The sequence below is a fragment of the Phoca vitulina genome, unplaced genomic scaffold, assembly GCF_004348235.1.
Source record: "Phoca vitulina isolate PV1807 unplaced genomic scaffold, GSC_HSeal_1.0 scaffold33, whole genome shotgun sequence".
Lineage (NCBI taxonomy): Eukaryota > Metazoa > Chordata > Mammalia > Carnivora > Phocidae > Phoca > Phoca vitulina.
This window is the reverse complement of record NW_022589736.1, coordinates 2,329,741-2,350,464: the sequence shown is the minus strand read 5'-3', so window position 1 is coordinate 2,350,464 and position 20,724 is coordinate 2,329,741. Positions and strand designations below refer to the sequence as shown.

The 20,724-nt window shown below is 61.9% G+C and overlaps 2 protein-coding genes across 5 annotated transcripts; both read right to left on the bottom strand.

Annotated features, from left to right (window-relative positions):
* Positions 1-3,290: 3,290 nt before the first annotated feature.
* Positions 3,291-6,814, bottom strand: MRPL28 (mitochondrial ribosomal protein L28). Of its 4 annotated transcripts, none has more exons than XM_032425741.1 (6): positions 6,764-6,814; positions 5,780-6,077; positions 4,960-5,112; positions 4,560-4,694; positions 4,382-4,468; positions 3,291-3,718 (listed from the first exon to the last, which is right to left on the bottom strand). In XM_032425741.1, the coding sequence occupies exons 2-6, from the start codon at positions 6,065-6,067 to the stop codon at positions 3,611-3,613; spliced, it is 771 nt and encodes a 256-aa protein (XP_032281632.1). In that variant the 5' UTR covers positions 6,068-6,077; positions 6,764-6,814; the 3' UTR covers positions 3,291-3,610. The 4 variants fall into 4 exon arrangements, with proteins under 4 accessions (XP_032281632.1, XP_032281634.1, XP_032281633.1 ...); XM_032425743.1 differs by lacking the exon at positions 6,764-6,814 and adding an exon at positions 6,748-6,760; XM_032425742.1 differs by lacking the exon at positions 6,764-6,814 and adding an exon at positions 6,643-6,713.
* A 742-nt stretch (positions 6,815-7,556) lies between these two features.
* On the bottom strand, positions 7,557-17,676 carry PGAP6 (post-glycosylphosphatidylinositol attachment to proteins 6). The gene is made up of 13 exons (XM_032425728.1): positions 17,556-17,676; positions 13,938-14,115; positions 13,663-13,855; positions 13,314-13,441; positions 12,855-13,123; positions 12,440-12,759; positions 11,974-12,064; positions 11,769-11,892; positions 11,237-11,373; positions 10,283-10,461; positions 10,051-10,197; positions 9,333-9,449; positions 7,557-9,017 (listed from the first exon to the last, which is right to left on the bottom strand). The coding sequence occupies exons 1-13, from the start codon at positions 17,674-17,676 to the stop codon at positions 8,721-8,723; spliced, it is 2,301 nt and encodes a 766-aa protein (XP_032281619.1). The 3' UTR covers positions 7,557-8,720.
* Positions 17,677-20,724: the final 3,048 nt, after the last annotated feature.

Sequence of the window (20,724 nt, the reverse complement as noted above, 5' to 3'; positions counted from 1 at the left end):
GACAGTCCAAACATTCTTGGTTCCGCACAAACAGGGGCCGAGTCAAGGCCCCCACGAGATCCACCTGAGAGCCCTGGGGAGCTGCATCCCACTTCCTGGCCCACGTCCAGCCCACACTTGCTGGAGAAAAGGGGAAGTGAACAACAGTCACAGGTCTGTGAGGAGCAGCTGTGAGCCCCAAATCTTTGCAAAGAGGCCAGGACTGCAGGGGCCCAGGGGCTGCTGAGGAAGCCACTGCCAAGGTCAGAGGGACCTGGGAAATAGGGGGAATCTGGTACACAGGTCCACAGGGCTTGCACATCCAAGGGAATGGGCTCAGGGTGGGCCAGGCTGGGCCCAGAACTATATGGCACCGAAGCTGCTCAGCCAGCCTGGGGACGTGGTCCCAGACTTCTCCACACTGGCTTGGCCCCACCCCAAGTGGCTCAGTCACAGGAGTGAGCCCCCAGCCTCAAGGGCCCTCCCCACCCCCATGCTGGACACCACCAGCAGACAGGTGTTGTCCAGGGACGAGGTGTGGGTGGGACATAGGTCTGGGTCAGCTGGAGGTGCTGGAGGGTCCAGCGGTGGGAGCCCCACTCTGGGGCTCAGGAGAGCTTGGGAGGGCTCTGGCGTGCTGTGGCAGAGAGTGCCAGATGGCATAGGGCTGATGCTGCTGAGCAAGTTGGTGTGCAAGGGGGTCTGGAGCCCAGGCTCCAGAGGGAAAGACAGTGCATGTGGGTAGGCCTCACAACAGCTCCTCTGGGCTCCTAGCAGGGAGATGTGAAGACTTGCCTGTTCTCTCCACATCCTCCACCCTGCAAGCCAGTGCACACCTGAGTAGGACTCAGGCAAGACCCTCCAGGTGAGGGGACAGACACAGAGCCATGGACTGGGCCACGCCCTTCCTAACCTCAGGTGTCCTTCCTGGGCCTCGGGACCCCATGGTGTTGGTCACACTTGTCAGGGGCCTCCACTGCCCAGGTCCCAAGGGACCTCTCCGTCTATAGCTGGTGATGGTCAACCCTCATGTCCATGGTCCCTGACTGGTTGGGCTGTCATGGAAACACACGAGCAAGGGGGCTTGCCCAAGGGCTCCTAGAGGGCCGGGTCCCTCCACAGGGGCCTAGCCTGTCTGCCCACCCAGGCCAGCACAGGGCAGTCTGGACTTCTGCGGGCTTGACCTTGGTCAGTACGACTACCCACCCCAATCTAGGGGCCTGAGGGGCTGCAGGGACTCAGTGAGGGGACTGGCGGCTCTCAGGGATGCACACAGCAGATTAGTGGAGCCGTGGCCTGTGGGGACAAGTAATGAGGAAGGTGACCCTGGAGGGGGACGTGTGGCCTGGTGGGCCCCCACTGCCCAGCTCCTGCTTGGTGTGCAGCGTGTGAGCTTCCCCACCTTCTGGAAGGGGACAGTGTGGCAGTTTCTGCCTGCCAGGCACCTTCCCAGACCCGGGCAGTTTTATTTGGGGTGGGGAGGTGAGTCTGTCATTCACTGACAGCCTAACCTTACCCGGGTAGAGGATCTTCATGAGAATTTGGTGAAACGGAGACTGACTCTGCCAGAAAACGGCCAAGGCCACAGCCAGACCCGCCGCAGGTTATGCAGAGGGAAGTGACCTGCTGAGGCCACACCAAGCTCCTTTATTGACCAGCAGCCTGGAGGCCAGTCTGGGCCATCCTTGCGGTAACCCCCACGCCCCAGGGAGAGCAGAGCTGCAACCCTAAGACTTTCCTTGTGCTGCCCCCAAGTGTGGTAACCCCACTTCGGCTTTCGAAACTCTTGCGTGGCCCTCCAGTGCTGACAGGGAGACCCAGGCCGGAGTCCACCCTCCCCCACCACGGCCACAGGCAGCCTAGCACCCCCCCACCCCCCGGCTCCAGCCACACACCCTGCACCAGGTCTAGGCCCCTTCAGGTACCAGCAGACACACAAACACTACAAGTCCTGATAGGAGCTCCTCCCACCTTGACCTGTACCCTGAGTGGGGGCAGGAAAGAGCAGCTGAGCAAGGCATGACTGAGAGCCATGGCCAAGAACTGGGGGCACCTGGGGTGCACAGCATGGGGGGGGCGCGCAGGTGACACAGGCTAGAAAGGAATCAGTGTGGTTCAGTTCAGGGCTGAGCATGGGAAACAGCAAGTGGGATCCAGTGGGGGTCAGAGGGCTGGCCAGTCCAGACCACCACCTATGTAGCTGGAGCCAGGGGCTGCAGTTCGGATAGCTGGGCTGGGCCTTGCAGGCCAGCCAGAACTGGGGCAGCAGTGGGCTGGGCGCTGGCAGCTTTTGGTAAAACTTTTGAAAAATTAAAAACTGTTCCCAGTGTTGGGGCATCCCACGAAGAAACAATCATGTGCATCAAGACATGGGTCCAGGGGCACCTGGGTGGCTCAGTCATTGGGCATCTGCCTTCAGCTCAGGTCATGATCCCAGGGTCCTGGGATTGAGCCCCGCATCGCGCTCCCTGCTCGGTGGGAAGCCTGCTTCTCCCTCTCCCACTCCCCCTGCTTGTGTTCCCTCTCTCGCTGTCTCTCTGTGAAATAAATAAATAAAATCTTAAAAAAAAAAAAAAAGACATGGGTCCAAAGGTACGCCCCAGCAGACTCTGGGACTGACGACAGCATTTCCCAGCTTCGCACAGAGACCTCAGGATTGCTCCCCAGAGGACAGACCCCCCTGCAATGACCTCCCTATGCTGTGGGGTCTCTAGGGCCCTCCTGCCACTGTGTTCACTGCCCAGGCTCATGCCCCCTCTGGTCTCCACCTCCACGAACACAGCCCAGATGTCTTCACTTCCATAGCATCTCTCAGGGGAGGTGGGTGCCCCAGGGTCAGCTGCCAGGACCAGGCCAGGGGAATCACTCCCTGTCCTCCCTGAGTGATCTGAATGGGTCTCAACGCTTAGTACTCCCAGGAAAATGCTGGGGAAGAAGGTCAAGGCAGCTCCCAAATCTCAGAGCAGGAACGACGTCAGGGCACCTGGGCTAGCCTCCCACTGGGAATCCCATCCCTGCACCTCCCGAGAGCTGGTGGGGGTGCTCACCACCCTGAATGGTATGCCAGCACAGAGCCTTCCCTGTTACTCCCAGACTGAGGCCAAGCCTCCCTGCCTCTGCTCTGGAGAACCCTCCAGACGGTGGGGATGTGCAACAGGGAGACGATCTGTTGCAAGATGCCTTCAACTACACTGGACTCTCCCAGAAGAAGCCAAGACACTGCCACAAACCCCCGTCCCACAGCTCAGCCACATCCCGGGTCTCTGGGGCAGGGCACGACGAGGTCAAAGACCACTCAGGAGAGCTCCAGTCTTCCAAGCAAAGCAGCACACACACGGCCCAGTTCAGACTTTACTTGTGCTGCCCCCGAAGTGTGGTGACCCCACTTCAGGGGGAAGGAGGAGCCACAGAGGCAGCAAGACAGCCCCAGACCTCTGGGGACGCTGGGACGAGACCCCTTGGGGCCTCCACAAAGCCCACCCAACCCTGGGAGCTGCTGAGTCAGAACAGAAGAACGGGTTCATCCGCTACCCACACGTGGCCCTCACCACCCCCCCAGGCTCTCGTGTCCACAGTGCCGGGGTGGGGGGGCATGGCTGAGCATGGTTGTCAGGCTTGGGTCACCGTGCAGTCATTTCTTGCTGGCTCTCTTGTGCACCACCATGGGCTCCGACAGTGTCTGCTGCTGCAGCCGCCCAATCAGCTCCTCCACATAGACCCTGAACAGAGGAGTCGGGTCCTACAGGAACGAGACAGGGTCAGGATGAGTCGCTCTGGGGAAGGCAGGAATCCAGTTGCTGCTGGCCAAACAGAGGCATCCGGCATGAGACTAGACCCCTCAGGCTTGGCTGCAGCCACCAGCCCAGAGGATAGTGCCCTGTCCACGAGACAGAGGCCACCTTCCCTTGGGGACCCAGGGACCAGGCATCTCTCCCCCACTTCCCTGCCTTGGGGCCCTGTGGTTGCAGATAAACCAAGCAGAGAGAACAGGGGCAACGGCTGCTGGTGGGCTCCCTGTTCCAGCAGCGACCACGAGCTCCAGACCCTTCCAGGGTGCAGACACAAAAAGACCTCAGCTCGATACCAGGAAGATTGCAGGGCAGGGGGGTGCCACGTGGCCAAAGAAACCAAAGGTACCACCAAGAGTCTTTCTGTCCATGAACTTATGAAGCCAGCTGAGGGGCGGGGTGGGGTGGGCAGGACAGAGTCAGGACCTCGAGGGCAGGGGGCACGCCGCACGGAACCCAAGGCCATGGTTGTACCGGGCCAGCCGTGCACAGCAGCAGCTCCTCCCCAAGCTCACCGGGCACAGTGGCCCCCAGTCCAGGCTTCCCCTGAGGTAGTACGCCTCCCCACCCACCGGTCTGCTAGTGCTCAGCAGCTGGTGCTCACACGTGCTCACCTTCTCCTCCAGGAGCCTCTGCTTCTCCACAGCCTCATCTAGCGTCAGGCCAACCCACTCGGCTTCTGCCTCCGGGATGACAAACTCCTGCACAGGAGAGACCAGGCACTCGATGAGCAGACGTACAGCCCGCCAATGGGACCCACGAGGAGCCAAAAGTACAAACCAAAGCCCTCACCTTGTACTTGTCGTAGATGGCTGCCCTCTTCTTGGGGTTGTCTGGGTGCAATTGGGGGTCCTGTCGGGCAAGCCGCAGCAACATCCCTCGCTTCAGATCCATCCCGAACTTGGAGCACAGGTCCTCCTTTGGAGTCTGGCAAGAGGCTATGCATGGGGCGAGGTGTTGCTGGCGGGGCCCTGCCCACCCTCCAGCAGACCCCACCACCTCCTCAGCACCGGGAGGGCCCCAGGCCATCACAGGACAAAGGAAGGTCTGAGAGCAGGGAAGGAGGCAGCAATGCTCACTGGGACCCCGTTTATATTTCACCGGTGTCCCTCCACCCCAGACACGGGTGTGCCCCAGTGAGTCTCTGACTCGCTAGGAGACTCCGCTGTGTGCTGGCACAGCCCCCGCTTGCCTTGAGGATGTAGAAGTCGAACCCGTAGGCCTCGTCAATGAGGTCCAGGGTCCGCTGGGTCACTGTGATGGTGAATTTCGTGTCCAGGATCTCACTGTAGAGCTCACGCTCAAACAGCTGTGGCTTCCACACCTTCTTCACCCTCTTTGAGAGCTAAGAGAGGAAAAGAGACCTCATGAGGGCTGTTGCTTCTCCCAACAGAGCCAAATGGGGCCGGGGCATCTTCCTGAGGCTCAGGACCGAGAGTTGGATGGACCAGGCCCCACCTGGGGACCCAGAGATCAGCTTCTCCTCAACCCTACCTGGGTTGCTGGTGTGCGTTCCAGACACACCACATGTACAACCATAACTCTGTGGTTCACAGGTCATCACATTCCAAACCAGGGACCAAGGGGCCGAAGACAAAAGGAGAGGCCCCCCAGGAGCCCTCAAAGACACAGCCACCCTGCAGAGGGCTCAGCAGCCCCTCCAGGTTTCCCACCAGAGACTGCACGGTGTGGAAGGCAGACTGTGCATCTCTCAGCCTTCCTAAGTGCAGTGATGCAGTGGCAGTCACGAGAAGGAGGCAAACTACAGCGTGTCAGGCTGACAGGTGACCGAAGACCTGACCTCCCGCTACTGTCTCTCGCACACAGGTCTCCTCCTCCTCCTCACACTTGATCTGGCTAACCATCCAGTGGCTCTGCACCAACCTGTCTCAGGACACCACCACACTGTAAGCACACACCCCCATCCCACCCCCTGAACCTCCAGAGCACAGCCCGGGGCCCAGGACAGCAAATCCCAGAGGAGTACCCCGAAGCCTGCCCTGCTCACGTACCTTGTCGTTGTTGATGTATCTATGGCCCAGGATCCAGCCCTCCCCACCCCAGAGCCCCAGCTGAGATTCTGGGGGATAGTAAATGGGAATGGGTACATCCTCCACACGCTCCCGCTGCCCATTCTTGGGGTTGATCTTGAACTTAACCCCGTGCGGCCTGTAGTGCACGGGAGTGGGCGTCCGCGCCTCCTCCAGGGAGCGCAGGTAGTGCCGGGGCAAGCGGGAGCAGATACCTTCCCGCAGCCGGAGCTGCTTCCACAGGCCGACCGGGAACTTGTGCAGGGGCATCGCGGCGAGCCTGGCGGGAGACAGGGGTGGCGCCGTTACGCCGCAGCCCGGCCGCACTCTGGCCCCGACTACCCGCGCGGCCCCGACTCCCGACCCCGACTCCGACCCTCTGACTACCGACGCCGACCCCCTAACTCCCGACCCCGGTCCCCCCGACCCCGACCCCCGGCCCTGACCCCAGCCTCCTGACTCCGACTCCGATCCTCTGACTACCGACGCCGACCCACTGACTCCCGACCCCAGTCCCTCCGATCCCGACCCTGGTCCCCTGACTCCCGACCGCGGCCGCTACCGCGGCCCCGACCCTGGCCCCTAGACTCCCAACCCTGGCCCCCCGACTACCGGCGCGGCCCCACGACTCCGGATCCGGCCCCAACTACCCGTGTAGCCTCTCCCCTCGCCCCGACTCCTAATCCCGGACTCTGACTCCCGACCCCGGTTCCCCCGACCCCGACCCCAGCCCCTTGACTCCCAACGCCGACCCCCGGACTCCCGACCCCGGTCCCTCCGGCCCCGACCCCGGTCCCCCGGACTCCCGACCGCGGCCCCAGGACTCCAGATCCGGCCCCAACTACCCGTGTAGCCTCTCCCCTCGCCCAGACTCCTAATCCTGGACCCTGACTCCCGTCCCTGGCCTGGATCTGCAGTCCCTACTCGCCCCCACGAGACCCGACCCTGACCTAGCCCACAGCCTACCTCTCCCAAGTTCCGCGCCCCACCGGAACCAGAAGTCGCGACGCAGCGCCTAGCACCCCATCCGCCGCTAACTGGCTGAAAAGCCCGTCAGTCTACTCTCGTCCCGCCCCATTTCCTGTCTTTAGGGACCGTGGAAAATGCCCGGCAGTGACAGCAGCAGCTCAAGGCACCGTCGGCAAATGCGGATCCTTTTCCCCTTGAGCGGAGCTGGGGGCGGGGAGGGGTGGAGCTTGTCATCCTCGGTCCCACCCCCTCTCCTCCCAGATGGGGAGCAGAAATCGATGTAAAAACTCTTGTGTCTCGGGGTGCCTGGGTGGCCCAGTCGGTTAAGAGTCCAACTCTTGATTTCCGCTCAGGTCGTGATCCCAGGGTCCTGAGATCGGGCCCTCGCGAAGCATAGATCCTGCCTAAGATCCTCCCCGCCCCCCGTCCCCTGCACTCTCACTCTAAAATTAAAGACTCTTGGGGCCCCTGGGCGGCTCAGTCGTTAAGCGTCTGCCTTCGGCTCGGGTCATGATCCCAGGGTCCTGGGTTCGAGCCCGCGGGACTCCCTGCTCGGTGGGAAGCCTGCTTCTCCCTCTTCCACTCCCCCTGCTTGTGTTCCTTCTCTCGCTCTCTCTCTCTCTGTCAAATAAATAAACAAAAAATCTTTAAAAAATAAATAAATAAATAAAATAAAATAAAAGACTCTTGTGCCTTGAAATATCACTGTAGAATATTAAACTCACCAATCACAGCAAAATCAGAGCTACATAAAAATGTCTTAATGTCTTAAAAACTTGTAACCCCCAAAACCACCATATCTAAATGTTTGTTTCCCCTTTACAAGCCTAGAGAATGTGCTAGGGGCCGAGTGCAGGGTGACAAGGGGTGGGGGAGGCCGCAGCGGGACAGGAAGGGAAGCCCCAGGGCCAGTAGGTGGGAGGGCTGCCTGTCCCCACCCCACCCCACCTTCAGAGGCCTCAGCTTCCTGTGGCCACTTCTGGCCACTTCAGGCACCCCTGGTAGGCAGCCATGGCAGTCTTGCCTTAGGGGAGGGGCAGTCAGCCCCCCTTACCCTGCTTCCCCCACAGAGGATGGAGAAAGGCTGGGCCAGGTCTCAGGGAACCCCCTCCCCAAACACACGGTTAGGCCTGTACAGGGCAGCAGTCATCACTTGCTTTCCTGGAGCAACTGGAGAGCATGAGTGGCTCCCCAGGCAAGGGCCCAGGAACCCATGGGCTGGCTGGAGAGATGGAGTTGGGGCAGGGTGGGACCTGTGGTACTGCACTCCCAGAGCAGCTTGGCAGCCCCCTCCTAAGGAAGCTCTTCCCAAGGGGCGGCACCTCCAAAGCAGAGAGCCGAATGGAGGGGAGGGGCAGGACCGGAAGGCCAAAACCCAGCCTCTCAGTGCCCAGCAGGTGTCTGGTGACTGCGGTCGCCTCTCCCCACACCACTGCATCAGCAGGGAGCATGCCCACACCCGGGAAGGCCGGCATCAGGGCACACCTCGTCACGGAGCCAGGGACGCAAGGAGGGCACGGTCCCAGGCTCAGTGGGGCGGAGGCCTGTGGGAGGTGGGCTCAGGCCTCCTCGGTCCCCCTAGGCCTCACCTCACCACCTCACAGGGAACAGGGATGATGGGGGAATCTTGCTCCACATCGCCAACCATCCTTCAGCCAGCCGAACACAGAGCCTGCCCCTGCATGGCACCTGCGGTCTCCAAGCAGCCAGGGCCAGGCCCCAGGGGCCCCTGCAGACACCAGCTGGGACCTGCAGAGGGACCGTGGTAGCCAGCAACCGGCAGGAACAAGGGAATTGGGGGGGGGGGGCACTCCTCTCCTCGGGAGGAAGCCAAAGAGTGCAAGGGCAATTTTATTCAGTTGGAAATCAATCTGGACAGGGTCCTTCTCCTTTGGTCCTGCCCCTGGCCAGAGAGGTCATGTTCACAGCTGCCGGGCTCCCTGAGCTGGCCATGTCACGTCACCGTGTACAGGTCCTCTCGGTGGTTCTTACAGATCTGATAGTGGCAAGTGAGCTTCTGCGAGCAGGCCCAGGGCTTGGTGTGCTGCTCACGCGGCGGCAGCAGGAAGGCCGCACTCCCCGCCAGTAGCATGTGCCAGATGCTGTGCGTGTAGTAATAGTTGTCGCTGGTCATCATGGAGGTGTAGATGGCAACGGCCACAGCAGCCATCGAGATGCCGGGCAGGAGGTAGAAGACCCAGCGCTGCCAGGAGGGGGGGTAGCAGCGCCGCCGGCGCCCGCAGCGGTACACCTGGAGAGAGCCGCCGCGTGAGGTCCGGCACAGGAGGCTGCAGCCGCAGCTCCCGGGGCCCCCCCGCCAGGTCTGGGCAGCCGGACCACATCGGTGTAGCTGCTTGGAGGGGGCCCTAAGGGCACAAAGAGCTGACAGGTGTCAGGCCCGGGCCTTGTGGGTGCCCCCAGCAGTCCTTGGCAGCTGTGCAGGACTCGGGCCCAGGGGCAGGAACATGGCCAGAATGAGGGGTCTGCGGGGATCCCAGACTCTCTTATCCCAATCACCAGGGGAGGGGGGTCTGGCCAGGAGTGCTGGCTTGTCCCAGCTCCTTACCCACATGGTGACCATGACCACAAAGGCAAAGAGACAAGGCCCCATCATGTTCCAGGCACCCCTGCGGTCCAGCTGCAAGGACATGGCGAAGATCAGCGTGCCCAGGAGAAACAGGACCTGGGCAAGACACAGGGGTGACCACAAGGTCATGGGAACCCTCAGCCAGTCGTTCATGACAACGCAAGGTCCGGTGACCTGGGCATGGCCATCGTCCTGCTGGCCCCCACTGTCCCTTGGCCTTAGAGTTGCTGGCACACTTTGTCCTGCTCTGCATTGCTGGGACCCAGGGCTTCCATTGATCCGTCCACAAGTGGACTTCTGAGGCACAAATGTGGCCAGGCAAGGCCCCAGGCATGTGTCCTTATTAGTCAGAGCCAGTTGAGGCAGAAAAGTCCCAAAGTGTCCTCTGCACAAGGACTGCAGGAGCACAGCTGGGGGCTTCTCAGGGAGGTCTGGCCTAGGGTTGGCACTCTAGGCTTCCTCTCTGAAGGGGGCTCTGGGAGAGACAGGCTGGGGGCCTCACTTGACCCTGCCCACCACCTTTCTTTCCTGGCCCTCTCCAAGCAGCCGGCCCCTCCCAGCCGGAGGCAGCTTCCTCCAGCAGGAGAATGGTCTTTACAAGAGAAGGCAGGTTTCTAAGAGCCAAGCCCTCTTTCTGGTCTCTTCCTCAATATGGGGCATGCCTGGAGCCCAGACCCAGGCGTCAGGAGTCACTCACATGTTTCTGGGCTGCCTTCAGCCGCGCCATGCAGAGGATGGTGACCCAGATGGACACCCCAGAGCCCAGAAAGTCGCAGTACTGCAGGGTGTCATAGCCGAGGATGCACAGCACGGCCTCCCCGGGCTGGTCGCAGGCATGGTAGAACTGCAGAGCAGGGGTGGTAAGCCGCGGCCCAGCGCCCCCCAGCCAGCCCCGCCCCCACATCCCCGAGGCAGTGGAGCGAGCCTACCGTGGAGAAGAACATGGTGTAGGCATAGACGGAGGCCTCCACCAGGAATGAGCGGTACACCGAGACAGCGATGGGGGCCAAGAACATGAGGTTGCTGAGGGTGAGAAGGAGGGTGGCCACCCTCTGCTGGGCCACGGTCTGGGCTGTGCTGTTGTCCGTGCAGCTCCATCCACGCCAGCCTGTGGGCCAGTGTGACGCCAGGGGGCTGAGGCCGGGGAGGGGGGTTCCTTCTGAAGCTCAGGGCCTATCCCTCACCTAGAGGCCTGCAAAGAAGCCCCTTCCTCACCCAGGGCAGGCGTGGGGCGGCATGTGGCAGGCCGGGGCAGGCGTGGGGCATGCGTGGGGCAGGCGTGCAGCAGGCCGGGGTAGGCGTGGGTCAGGCCAGGGCAGGCGTGGGGCATGCGTGGGTCATGCGTGGGGTAGGCCGGGGCATGCGTGAGGCATGCATGGGGCGTGCGTGGGGCAGGCGTGGGGCAGGTGTGGGGCGTGCGTGGGGCAGGCGTGGGGCGTGCGTGGGGCAGGTGTGGGGCATGTGTGGGGCAGGCTGGGGCAGGCGTGGGCCAGGCGTGGGCCAGGCTGGGGCAGGTGTGGGGAGGGCAGGCCAAGGTCAGGAGGCAGGACTCTCTCTGGGGGTGCCATCTGTGCCTGGGAGGCAGGGGGCAGGGGACTGAGGAAGCAGGGGAGGAATGAGGAGGAGACATTTGCCCTTGTTTGGCAGAGTGACTCTCCGGCCTTGACAGAGGGGTGATGGGCTCCCAGAGGAAGGCACCAGGCTGAGAGGCCAAGGGCAAAAGGGTCTGCAGGCAAGGTGCCTGGCTGGCTCAGTCGGAGGAGCATGCAACTCTTGATCTTGGGGTCGTGAGTTGGAGCCCCACCTTGGGTGTACAGATTACTTAAATAAAGAAACTTAAAAAAAAAAAAGAAACGTCTGGAGGCCTCGGGCCCGGCCCTCACCGGCCTTGCAGCTGCAGCCTGCATACAAGTAGCTGAGTCTGCGCAGAAGGAGGCACTGGCCGTAGGGACCGCAGTCATTCAGGCAGGGCACCAAGGACAAGGTGGTCTCCACGAGGACCGAGGCCTGCTCGCACTCCCTGTGAGGAAGGGGCCACAGGAAGGCTAGCTGCTGACATCTGCTGGCCAGTCCCTCGTCCGTGCTCTCAGCAGGCTCTTGGACACACGGACCCAGACTTGAGGCCCCCAGGCTCCCAGCCTTGGAGGACAGCAGCTGTGAGCCCTGCCGAGGCCGAGATGCCCTTTCCCCTCGCCCTGCCCCGAGTCCCAGTCTCCCAGGGCTGTGTCCTGGACTGGTCCCCCTCCTTGTGTCCTGACTCCCGGGGCTGCAGCAGGAAGGGTGAGCAGAATCCCTCATAACTCCCGGAAGGCAACTGACCCCACGTGGCTTGCAGGAGGCTTGATCACTCCCGAACTTGCACCCGGGCAGCCCCATGCCACCTGACCCCCACTGGTGGTCCCCAAGTCTACTTACTCAGGATTCTCGGGGCATACAAGCTGCAGGGAGAGGTACCAGTTGTCTGTCTCTGGGTAGGGGATGATGAGGTCGGCCTTGCGCGATGCGGCACTCAGAGACAGGGGGTGGCCCTGGAAGAAGGCTGCAGGGAAGGGGGAGGGCCTGAGCAGAGACGGCCAGAGGGGCTGGCTGGGGACACTGGCCGGATGCTGCCGGCCCATACCTGTGGTGCAGTTGAGCGATGTGTTGAAGCCGAGGAAGGGGGAGGCGGCGTTCAGGCAGACCGCTACCAAGGTGTTGTTGGTAATTGCAGTCTGGAAGGCGAGGCCATGCAGTCAGCCCCAGCCCCAGTGCAACTGCCCTAAGTTCCCACTCTCTCTGGTGCTAGGCTCCGTTCTCGGTGGCTCCCGCTGGCCCAGGGCCTTTCCAGGACCCGTCCCCCCAGGACCAGGGACACCCAGCCCGATCCCACCCGCGGCCTCACTTCCTTAGGCAACAGAACAGGCCTTCCTTTCCTCAGACAGAGCCCCTACTCTGCCCCAGGGCCTGCTGGGGTCAGGTGTTGCCCAAAAGGCTGACCTGTGTCTGTGCCAAAGTCAAGGCAGGAAGACCTGAGCAGCATCCCTCAGCCTGGGCAGGTGAGAGCCCTGAGCTGAGCCCGGCCACAAGGCGCTCACAGGTAAAGGTACCTTGTTGGCCTGCAGGGAGATGGTGAGGGAGCCCCCACTGTCCATGCCTGTGCTGAGGTACAGCCGCATCACTGAGGGCGTGGCTGGCCGCACCAGCACCGAGACCCTGTCCGCGGGCCAGAAGCGTACAGACACCACGTCCATGTCTTCCCGAATGACCGGGTAGCTCACGAGGCAGAAGGGGCCACCGCCCACCCTGCTGCTCCTGCCCAGGCCGTGGCAGCCAGGGCTCGGGGGCAGCAGACCAGTGGAGGCGTTACAGCTCTGGTTTGGGCTGCTCTGCGGGAGGTGCTGGGAGTTCAGATTCCACGGCCTGCAGGCTGTCAGGAGGACAAGGGGCTCAGCTGCAGGAAGGCCTGGGGGTCAGCGGCAGGGGGCAGAGCCACCCTCGCCCTGCCCTCTCCACACAGCCCACCTGTGAGGGCAGCTACAGCCCTGAAAGCCACCAAAACGTGAGGCCCCGCCAGGCTCTTGGCGGTCACTTGCAGCCACCGGTCCCCAGGGGGTGAGGGCAGGAACAGGTGGCAGGCCCAGGTGGGGCTGATGCATGTGAGCACCTTCTGGAAGTTTCTGGGCAGGGTGGCCGAGCCCACGGTAAGGCGCACGGGGCAGCCCAGGCTCCCATTGCTCACACAGCCCTGCAGCTCCAGCCGCAGCTCCCGGGTGTACTCAGGGATGAAGATTCTGTGGCCAAGGGGACACAGTCTCGCTCAGGCTCTGTGGCTGCCACGAAACCCCCCCTCACTCACACTCGGGGTGTTGGCCCAAGGGAGCTGGGCATCGGGCCCTGAGGCCCAGGCCCACACAGTGAGGACAGTGGGATCACCCACTCCACCGCACCCGGAGGCTAGGCCTCCCCGAGGGTCCCACTCACTTGAGGTAGCTGGGATGGGAGAGGAGAGTCTGCGGAAGGGGAACGTCGGGCTCCAGGATAAAGACCTCGACTGCCCGCACAACCAGCATGTCGGGCTGGAAGATGTAGGCACAGGTGGGAGCAAAACCCTGGGGAGAGAACGAAGTGTGGGGGGAAAGAACATGCAGACATGGGGGTGGCCAGGGCCGGAGCAGAGAGCCCAGGCATGGAATGGGGGCCAGGCAGGACTGGACCAGAGCAGGGCAGCAGAACCCAGAGGCAAGTCTGCCCCGGGGAGGTAAACGACAGTGACTGAGCATTCATGCAGCGAAGGATCCTGCCCCCCATCCCCGGAAGGCAGCCCCCTTACCTTCATCTCAATCTTCTGGGAGGAGGGGGGCAGGTGGGCGGCCACAAACCAGTCCCCGGGTGCCGGGTGGGAGATGTTGATGGAGGCGTTGCTCTGCAGCATCTTGATGAAGAAGGGGGACTGTACAGACGTGTTGGCAGGGAAGCTAGTGCCCAAAGGGTTGATGACGGGAGGGGCGCCGTACCGGAAGTACCTGGAGACAGGGAGAGCAGGACAGGCGTCAGGGGTGGACGCTGGGCGGGCCCGGGCGGGCGGGCGGGCGGGCGGGCACCTACACAGTGATCTCCACGTTGGCGCACGCAGGGCTGCTGCCCCGGGACACCTGCAGCAACCAGCGCAGCAGCACGGCGTCCGGGGGCACACGGAAATGGAAGAGTCTGGCGCTGCCATACCAGCTGTAGAAAGACAGCTTCTGTGGGGACTGTGAGAAATGTTCGGACACCAGCCTGATGTCTGCGGGGAGAAGGGTGCTGTCAGCCAGGCCCCCGCCTCCTCACGGGATCCCACAGAGGGATGAGCCTGGCACCCCCAGCTGGACCTGTCGCTGTCCCCCCCAGCAGGCCCAGGACTCAGGTTTTCCCGCCACCACCACATTCTCTCTCAGCTGCCGCGCATTCTCGACCATGGCTGTCATCTTTCTAACCCTCTCCACCCCCACCACTGATCTCTCCGGGGCACAGGCTCCGACCCTGAAGCCATGTCTCTGCCAAACCTCCCCAGATCACCGACATCCCACCCATCGGGCAGCTTCCAGAACGAGCCCCCCACACCTGTCACCCCAGACGCCTCCGACGCCCCCCCACCCCCCACCGCCCCTGCACGCTGTCATGGTCTCACTCAGTACTGCAGCCCCAGCAGCTCGGGGGCCAAGAGATGGAGGCTGAGGGTCACGGGAAGTGTTCAGGGTGGTAGGCCTGCCCCCACCTCACGTTTGTCCTGGGCACCGGACACCAGAACACTCACTCCACCTCCTCGGAGCCCCTCCTGCTCCATGCTGTGGGGCATGCTGTGCTGAGGGGGTTCAGGCCCAGAGCCTGGCCCCCTGCTCAGCCCCGTGATGACTTGAGACACAGCCAGACGAGAGCCTGAGTTCCCCCTCACCCAGAGAGGAAGCGAGCAGAGACCCTGGGGGGAGGAGGGCCCAGGCCGGAAGCCTGGCCGGCTGTGAAGACGAAGGGACAGCTGGTTCCTATGCTCACGCAGGGTGGCACAAAGACAAACTGCCCATGGCCCCAGCCTGGGGCGCCCCTGTGCCCACCCTCCTAGCAGCTCTCAGGTCTTCACCTCTGTGGCTCCCCGGCTACCCTCCCCTCCACACTCTAAAACTCAGCCTGTGTCATGCCAACCATTCCAGGACCAGCTCTGAGTCTTCTGGGGCTCAGCACAGAGACCGGAGGCCCCTCCCTGGATGAGGCCCCTGCTGGGGGTGTCCACTGACTGAGCACAACCGGCACCAGAGCAGGTGTCTCACTCCACGCGTGGTGCCCACCCACAACCCGCCCTCTTGGGGCTCCTACAGGACAGAAACACCCTGAGTGTTCTCTGTGCTCCTGGGGACAGCTAATCGGGCGTGGGGTCTGGTCATGACGTGCCTGGGCTGGATGGCCGGGAGTCCAGCCCCAGCACCAGCTCAGGCCTCATACCTCTGGTGACCTTGGGTGTCCCTTCCTTTCTCTGAGTCCCAGCTTCCTTGTGAGTTGGCTGAGGTAGACAGCACCTCCCTTCAGGTGCCCTGCCCTCCAAAGTTAATGGATATTAAAGTGCTTCCGGAAGAAATGCACTGTGGACACAGGGTGCGGCCTCCCGCTCTTCCAAGCTGAATGCCTGTCTCTGCCCCACTGGGAGAGTGGCTGGCTGACACCACCTCGGCCGCAGGCCCGGGCCCCTCAAGGTGAGCCAGGTGAGCAGGGACGGGAGCCAGGTGAGCATCTGCTCTCCCGCCAGCCTCCTGACCCTCCCATGGGAGGCACGGGAGAGAAGATAATGACCCACTTGCAAAGCCAGTCTGAGCTGCAAAGCAGCCCCACACAGCAGGGTGCTCAGGGGTAGGCTCTATGCGGGAGGAATCCCAGACTCTCCGGGTGGCTGCTGGCCACCAGGTCCCATCCACCAGGCTGTGGACTGAACACTAGGAAGCCAGGAGCTGCTGAACTAACACAAACCTCCTCGTGAGGCTGCTTCAGCCCCCAGGATAACATGATGAGAACGGCGGAGAAAAGTGTTAGGGAGCCGAGGTAGGACAGCTCCCCACCTCCACCTCAGGACCAGGGGACCGTAGAGAAACAGTCTGCCAGCTGGGCACCCAGCACCCTGGCCTGAAAGGGGCAAGGACTTCTGGCCACTGCCAGCGCCGGAATGCCAGCCTGAGGGCACCTGGAACACAGCTGGTAGGTTTCAGCAGGTGCATAGGAGATAAGAGACCTGCTCAAGGTCCCCCTAAGACCCAGTGAACCCCCTTCCCAGGGCTACTTAGCTCCTCCAGCACCCCAGCTCTATAGCCTGACCTCCCTGCCCCAGACACCCACGGGGTTATCTTGCTGAACACCAGGTCGTTAGCACATTACCTCTATCAGGGAGCACCAGCTTCATGTACCCCAGCCCTGCCCCACAGGCCCCTCCGAGGACACAGGGTTAGACAGAAAAGAGAGAAAGTCCCTGAGCCTGTCCTGGGAACCCGAGAGAGAGCACACTATCCCCGCACTATCCCACACCCTCCAAAGCAGGACAGGTACCCAGTACAGGGACTCTGCCCATGCACAGACTCCAGAAACCAGGGCCACACAGTGGCCTGACTTCTCAGCAGGCCTAAGAGGTGAGGGGCTGCCCCAAGTTTTCCATCTCCATAAGCCCCCCACCAGTGAGCCCTCACCGGGCCCTGACCCCAGGATGGAGAAAAAGGTGGACAAAGTATGGCAATACCCAACGGAGCAATTGAATCCGGAGCCAATCTCTGGGGAAACCACCTTTCATTTCAAGCTGTGCCAAGCTCAGAAACCAGAGGCACAGCCCTCAAAGAAATAGGAGCTTGGAGGGTTTCAGAGAAGGGGGGAGGGGCAGGGGGCCAGGAAGTGGAGGTAGAGAGCCCCATGCTGTGCTGGATAAGCCGGCTGCTGCCCAGGGGGGCATTTGGGCCCTCCCAGCCCTGGCCACAGGGTCCTCAGGGAGGCTACTCAACACCCCCAGGAGGACCCGGAGGGACAGCATCTCCTGGTCTAGCCACCTCCTAGAGGTTCAGTCCAGGGTGGGGACCCTCAGACCACCCTGGCCTACCAGGCTCCTCGGGTCCCCGTGGGAGTCCAGCCTCCAAGAAGCACGGCTGCTGAAAGTCACTGCACTTGGGTTGGGTATGACCCTGTGAAGGGTGAAGACGGAAAACCCACCTGGCCCCTCTCCTGGACCTAAGCAACTTTCTCCCAAACCCGCCCCTCTCCGAGGCCAGGGGGGCGCCCTGGAAGCCCACCGCACAACCCTTTTTCCAGTGGGCCTCCCAGCTGGGTCCCCCTGCACTCCTCCACCTCCACGTCCCTTGGAGCGCGGCTGTGCCCTACCTAAACGCGTAGGGAGGAACCGGGAAGGGAGGGCGCACTCCAAGGGGCCAGTCTGGACGAACTCGGCCCTGGGGACAATGGAGGGGGCGCCGGCGTCCTTTCCACCCCGACTACTTCTACTTTAACACGGGGCGCCCGCAAGGGGCTGCCCTGGCCCCCCCCCACCCCCCCACCTGGGGTGGGGACCTGGGCCCTGAGCCCGCGCCAGGTGAGCGCACAGGCGCCCCCAGGGTGAGTCACAATCCAGACACAATCCAGACTCCGCCTCCCAGCAGCCCCCCAACCCGCCGGGCCCCCGCCCCCCCCCCCCCCCCCCATGGCACCCGCGGGTCCGCGCCGGCTCACCGCTCTTCCTGCTGTCGCTGGCGGCGGTAGGCGGGGGCCCAGCGAGCAACATCAGCAGCAACGGCCCTGCCACTGCCACCGCCACCGCCGCGCCCCCGGTCCCGGTCCCAGCCCGGCCCATGGCTCCGCGCTCGGCCCGGCGCTACCCGGACCGCGTCCCCGGCCGCCCGCCCCCGCCGCCGCCCGGGCAGCCACCGCCGCCACTGCGGCCCCCGCCGCTGCCGCTGCCGCCTCTGCCCCGGGCTCCCATCGTCCCGGCCGGTCCCAGCCGCCGGCGCCCCGGGCACTTCCGCCTGCGAGGCCCCGCCCTGCCGGGAGCAGTGGCCGGAGCCGGACTCGGGGACAGGAATCGGAAGGAGGACGCTGGCGGGGGGCCGAAGCGGGCCGAAGGCGACTTGGGAACACGGGGAGCGCGAGGAAAATGGGTCAGAGGAAGGTCGTGGACTGAGAGGGAATGCCGACCCGCCACCGCGCGCGCAGATGGGGGGAGGTAGGGCGGGATAGGATGGAGGGTCACGCAGTGCGCGCGGGGGACGCGGAACCGAGAGGGGCCGGGGGCGGAGGGCTGGCGCGGGACCCAGTGGGGCGCTCGGGGGACGTGGGACGGAGCGGGCACGGGGCGGCGGCGGGCTGGCGCGGGAAGGACGTGGGACGGAGGGGACACGGGAGGGCGGCGGGCTGGCTCGGAGCCCAGTGGGGCACTCTGGGGACGTGGGACGGAGCTGGCATGGGGGAGCGGCGGGCTGGCGCGAGACCCAGTGGGGCGCGCGGGGGACGTGGGACGGAGGAGACACGGGGGGCGGCGGGCTAGCGCGGGACCTAATCGGGCGCGGGAAGGACATGGGACGGAGGGTGCACGGGGGGGCCGCGGGCTGGCGCGGGACCCAGCGGGGGGCGTGGGGCGGGGGGGGCGCGGGGGGGGGGGGGGTGGGCTGGCGCGGGACCCAGTCGGGCGCAGGAGGGACTTGGGACCCGGGTGCATGAGGGCAGAGGGCTGGCGCGGGACCCAGGGATTCAGAAAGGAAAGTGGCGGGTTGTGAATTGGAAACCACTGTGGATCTGAGGCGGCAGGCGAGCGCCCCAAGTGCTTCCTACACTTGCTGGGGTCCATGGGACGCCAGCGTCTGGGTTCCCTGAGTCGTGGGCCGGGCGACGCGTGATGAGGGCCTCGGGGCGGGGCGGGTGTGTGTAAAGAACACACTTCTATGGAAAAATGAAAAGGCTCCATGGACGAGTGGGAATTTCGTACTCTTTAAGGTGGCGATTTGCATCAGTGAGTGGGATTCACCCCTCATCCTTCACATTGGGTTAGATTCCAAACGGAATAAGGATTTAGGCCTTAAAAAAGAAGAAAACTTGGGGGAACTTTTTCAGAGTCTTGGTGGAAGCCAGGACGTTTCTAAATAATGACCTCAAACCCAGCACACTAGAGGGGAGGCGGAAATTCAACTAGGTGAAATCAAAGCTTTCTGCAGAGCCAGAGCCAGACGACTGCCTTATGCAATGTCAAGAAACAATCCATAAACTTGGAAGGACATGCTTGCCACTCCTATCACAAAGACCCGATCTTAATAAGATTAATAATAGTTTTTTTTTTTTTAAGGTTTTACTTATTTCTCAGAGCAAGCTAGCACAAGCAGGGGGAGCAGCAGACAGAGGGAAAAGCAGGCTCCCCGCTGAGCAAGGAGCCCCATGCCGGACTCGATGCCAGGACTCTGGGATCATGAGCTGCGACGGAGGCAGCCGCTTAACCATCTGAGCCACCCAGGCATTCCAAGATTGATAATGGTTTAGGGACGCCTGGTGGCTCAGTCAGTTAAGTGTCTGCCTTCTGCTCAGGTCATGAATCCCAGGGTCCTGGGATGAGCCCCGCTTTGGGCTCCCTGCTCAGGGAGGAACCTGCTTCTCCCTCTGCCTGCTGCTCCCCCCTGCTTGTGCTCGGGCTTTCTCTCTCTCAATCTGACAAATAAATAAGTAAAATCTTTAAAAAAAAAAAAAAAAGATTGATAATAGTTTAATAATGAAGAGTCCCTACAAATCAATAACAAAATACCCACTCTCCAGTAAATCCAAGAAGACGCCTGTAAAGGATATGCAAATGAACAAGAACAGACTCCAACCTCCCCTCCTTAGAGAAATGCAAATTGAAAAGCCTGTAGACGGCTTTTTTTTCTTAAACCTAACAAATCTGCAAAGATCAAAAAGTTTGATCACACTGGAAGGGGGAGATTGTGGGCCCATGACATTACTGTATTTAGTGAGCAGTAGGTTAGAGCTTCCGGAAGTCTCTGGACTCAGCTACCAAAGTGAGAAGAGCACATAGCTTTGCTTCAGTCGTCCCACCTCTGTGCATTTTCCCTGTAGAGATGCTCACAGAAGTGTGAGATTGCATTATGGTACCTCATACGTCCAGATATTGGTCATTAGGCAATGGGGCATTCAAATCATGGACATTCACACCGTGATTCAAACACTGATCCAGTGTGGCGGCAAACCAGGAAGCTCTATATACCGATTGGGAAGGGTCTGCCAGATGTAGCTTTGGCTGAAAAAAGGAAAGGGCAGAACAACGGGTATAGAAAGCTACCATTTTCGTAGGAAAATTTTTTTAGAGAGAGGGGGGAGGGGTAGAGGGAGAGGGAAAGAGTCTCCTAAGCAGGCCAGGGGCTCGATTTCACAACCCTGAGATCATGACCTGAGCCACAATCAAGAGTCAGGCACTTAACCGACTGAGCCACCAAGGCGCCCCTGTAGGAAGATTTTTAAAAATTGTATTTGCATGCACCAAAGACATAAAATGACTGGAAGCATCCAGCAGCAGGTTATGCTGATTGACTCTGGGGGAGGGAACCCGCTGGCCTAGGATTGGAAGGAGGGACTTTACCTGTGGGTGTCTTTTGAATTTTGTCCTGCTTGGGAAGGGACTGGGGGTTGTTTGTTGAGAGTTTATAGAAGGGAAGGGGGGGGCGCCTGGGTGGCTCAGTTGGTTAAGCGACTGCCTTCAGCTCGGGTCATGATCCTGGAGTCCCGGGATCAAGTCCCGCATCGGGCTCCCTGCTCAGCGGGGAGTCTGCTTCTCCCTCTGACCCTCCCCCTGCTCGTGCTCTCTCTCTCTATCTCATTCTCTCTCTCAAATAAATAAATAAAAAATCTTTAAAAAAAAAAAAAA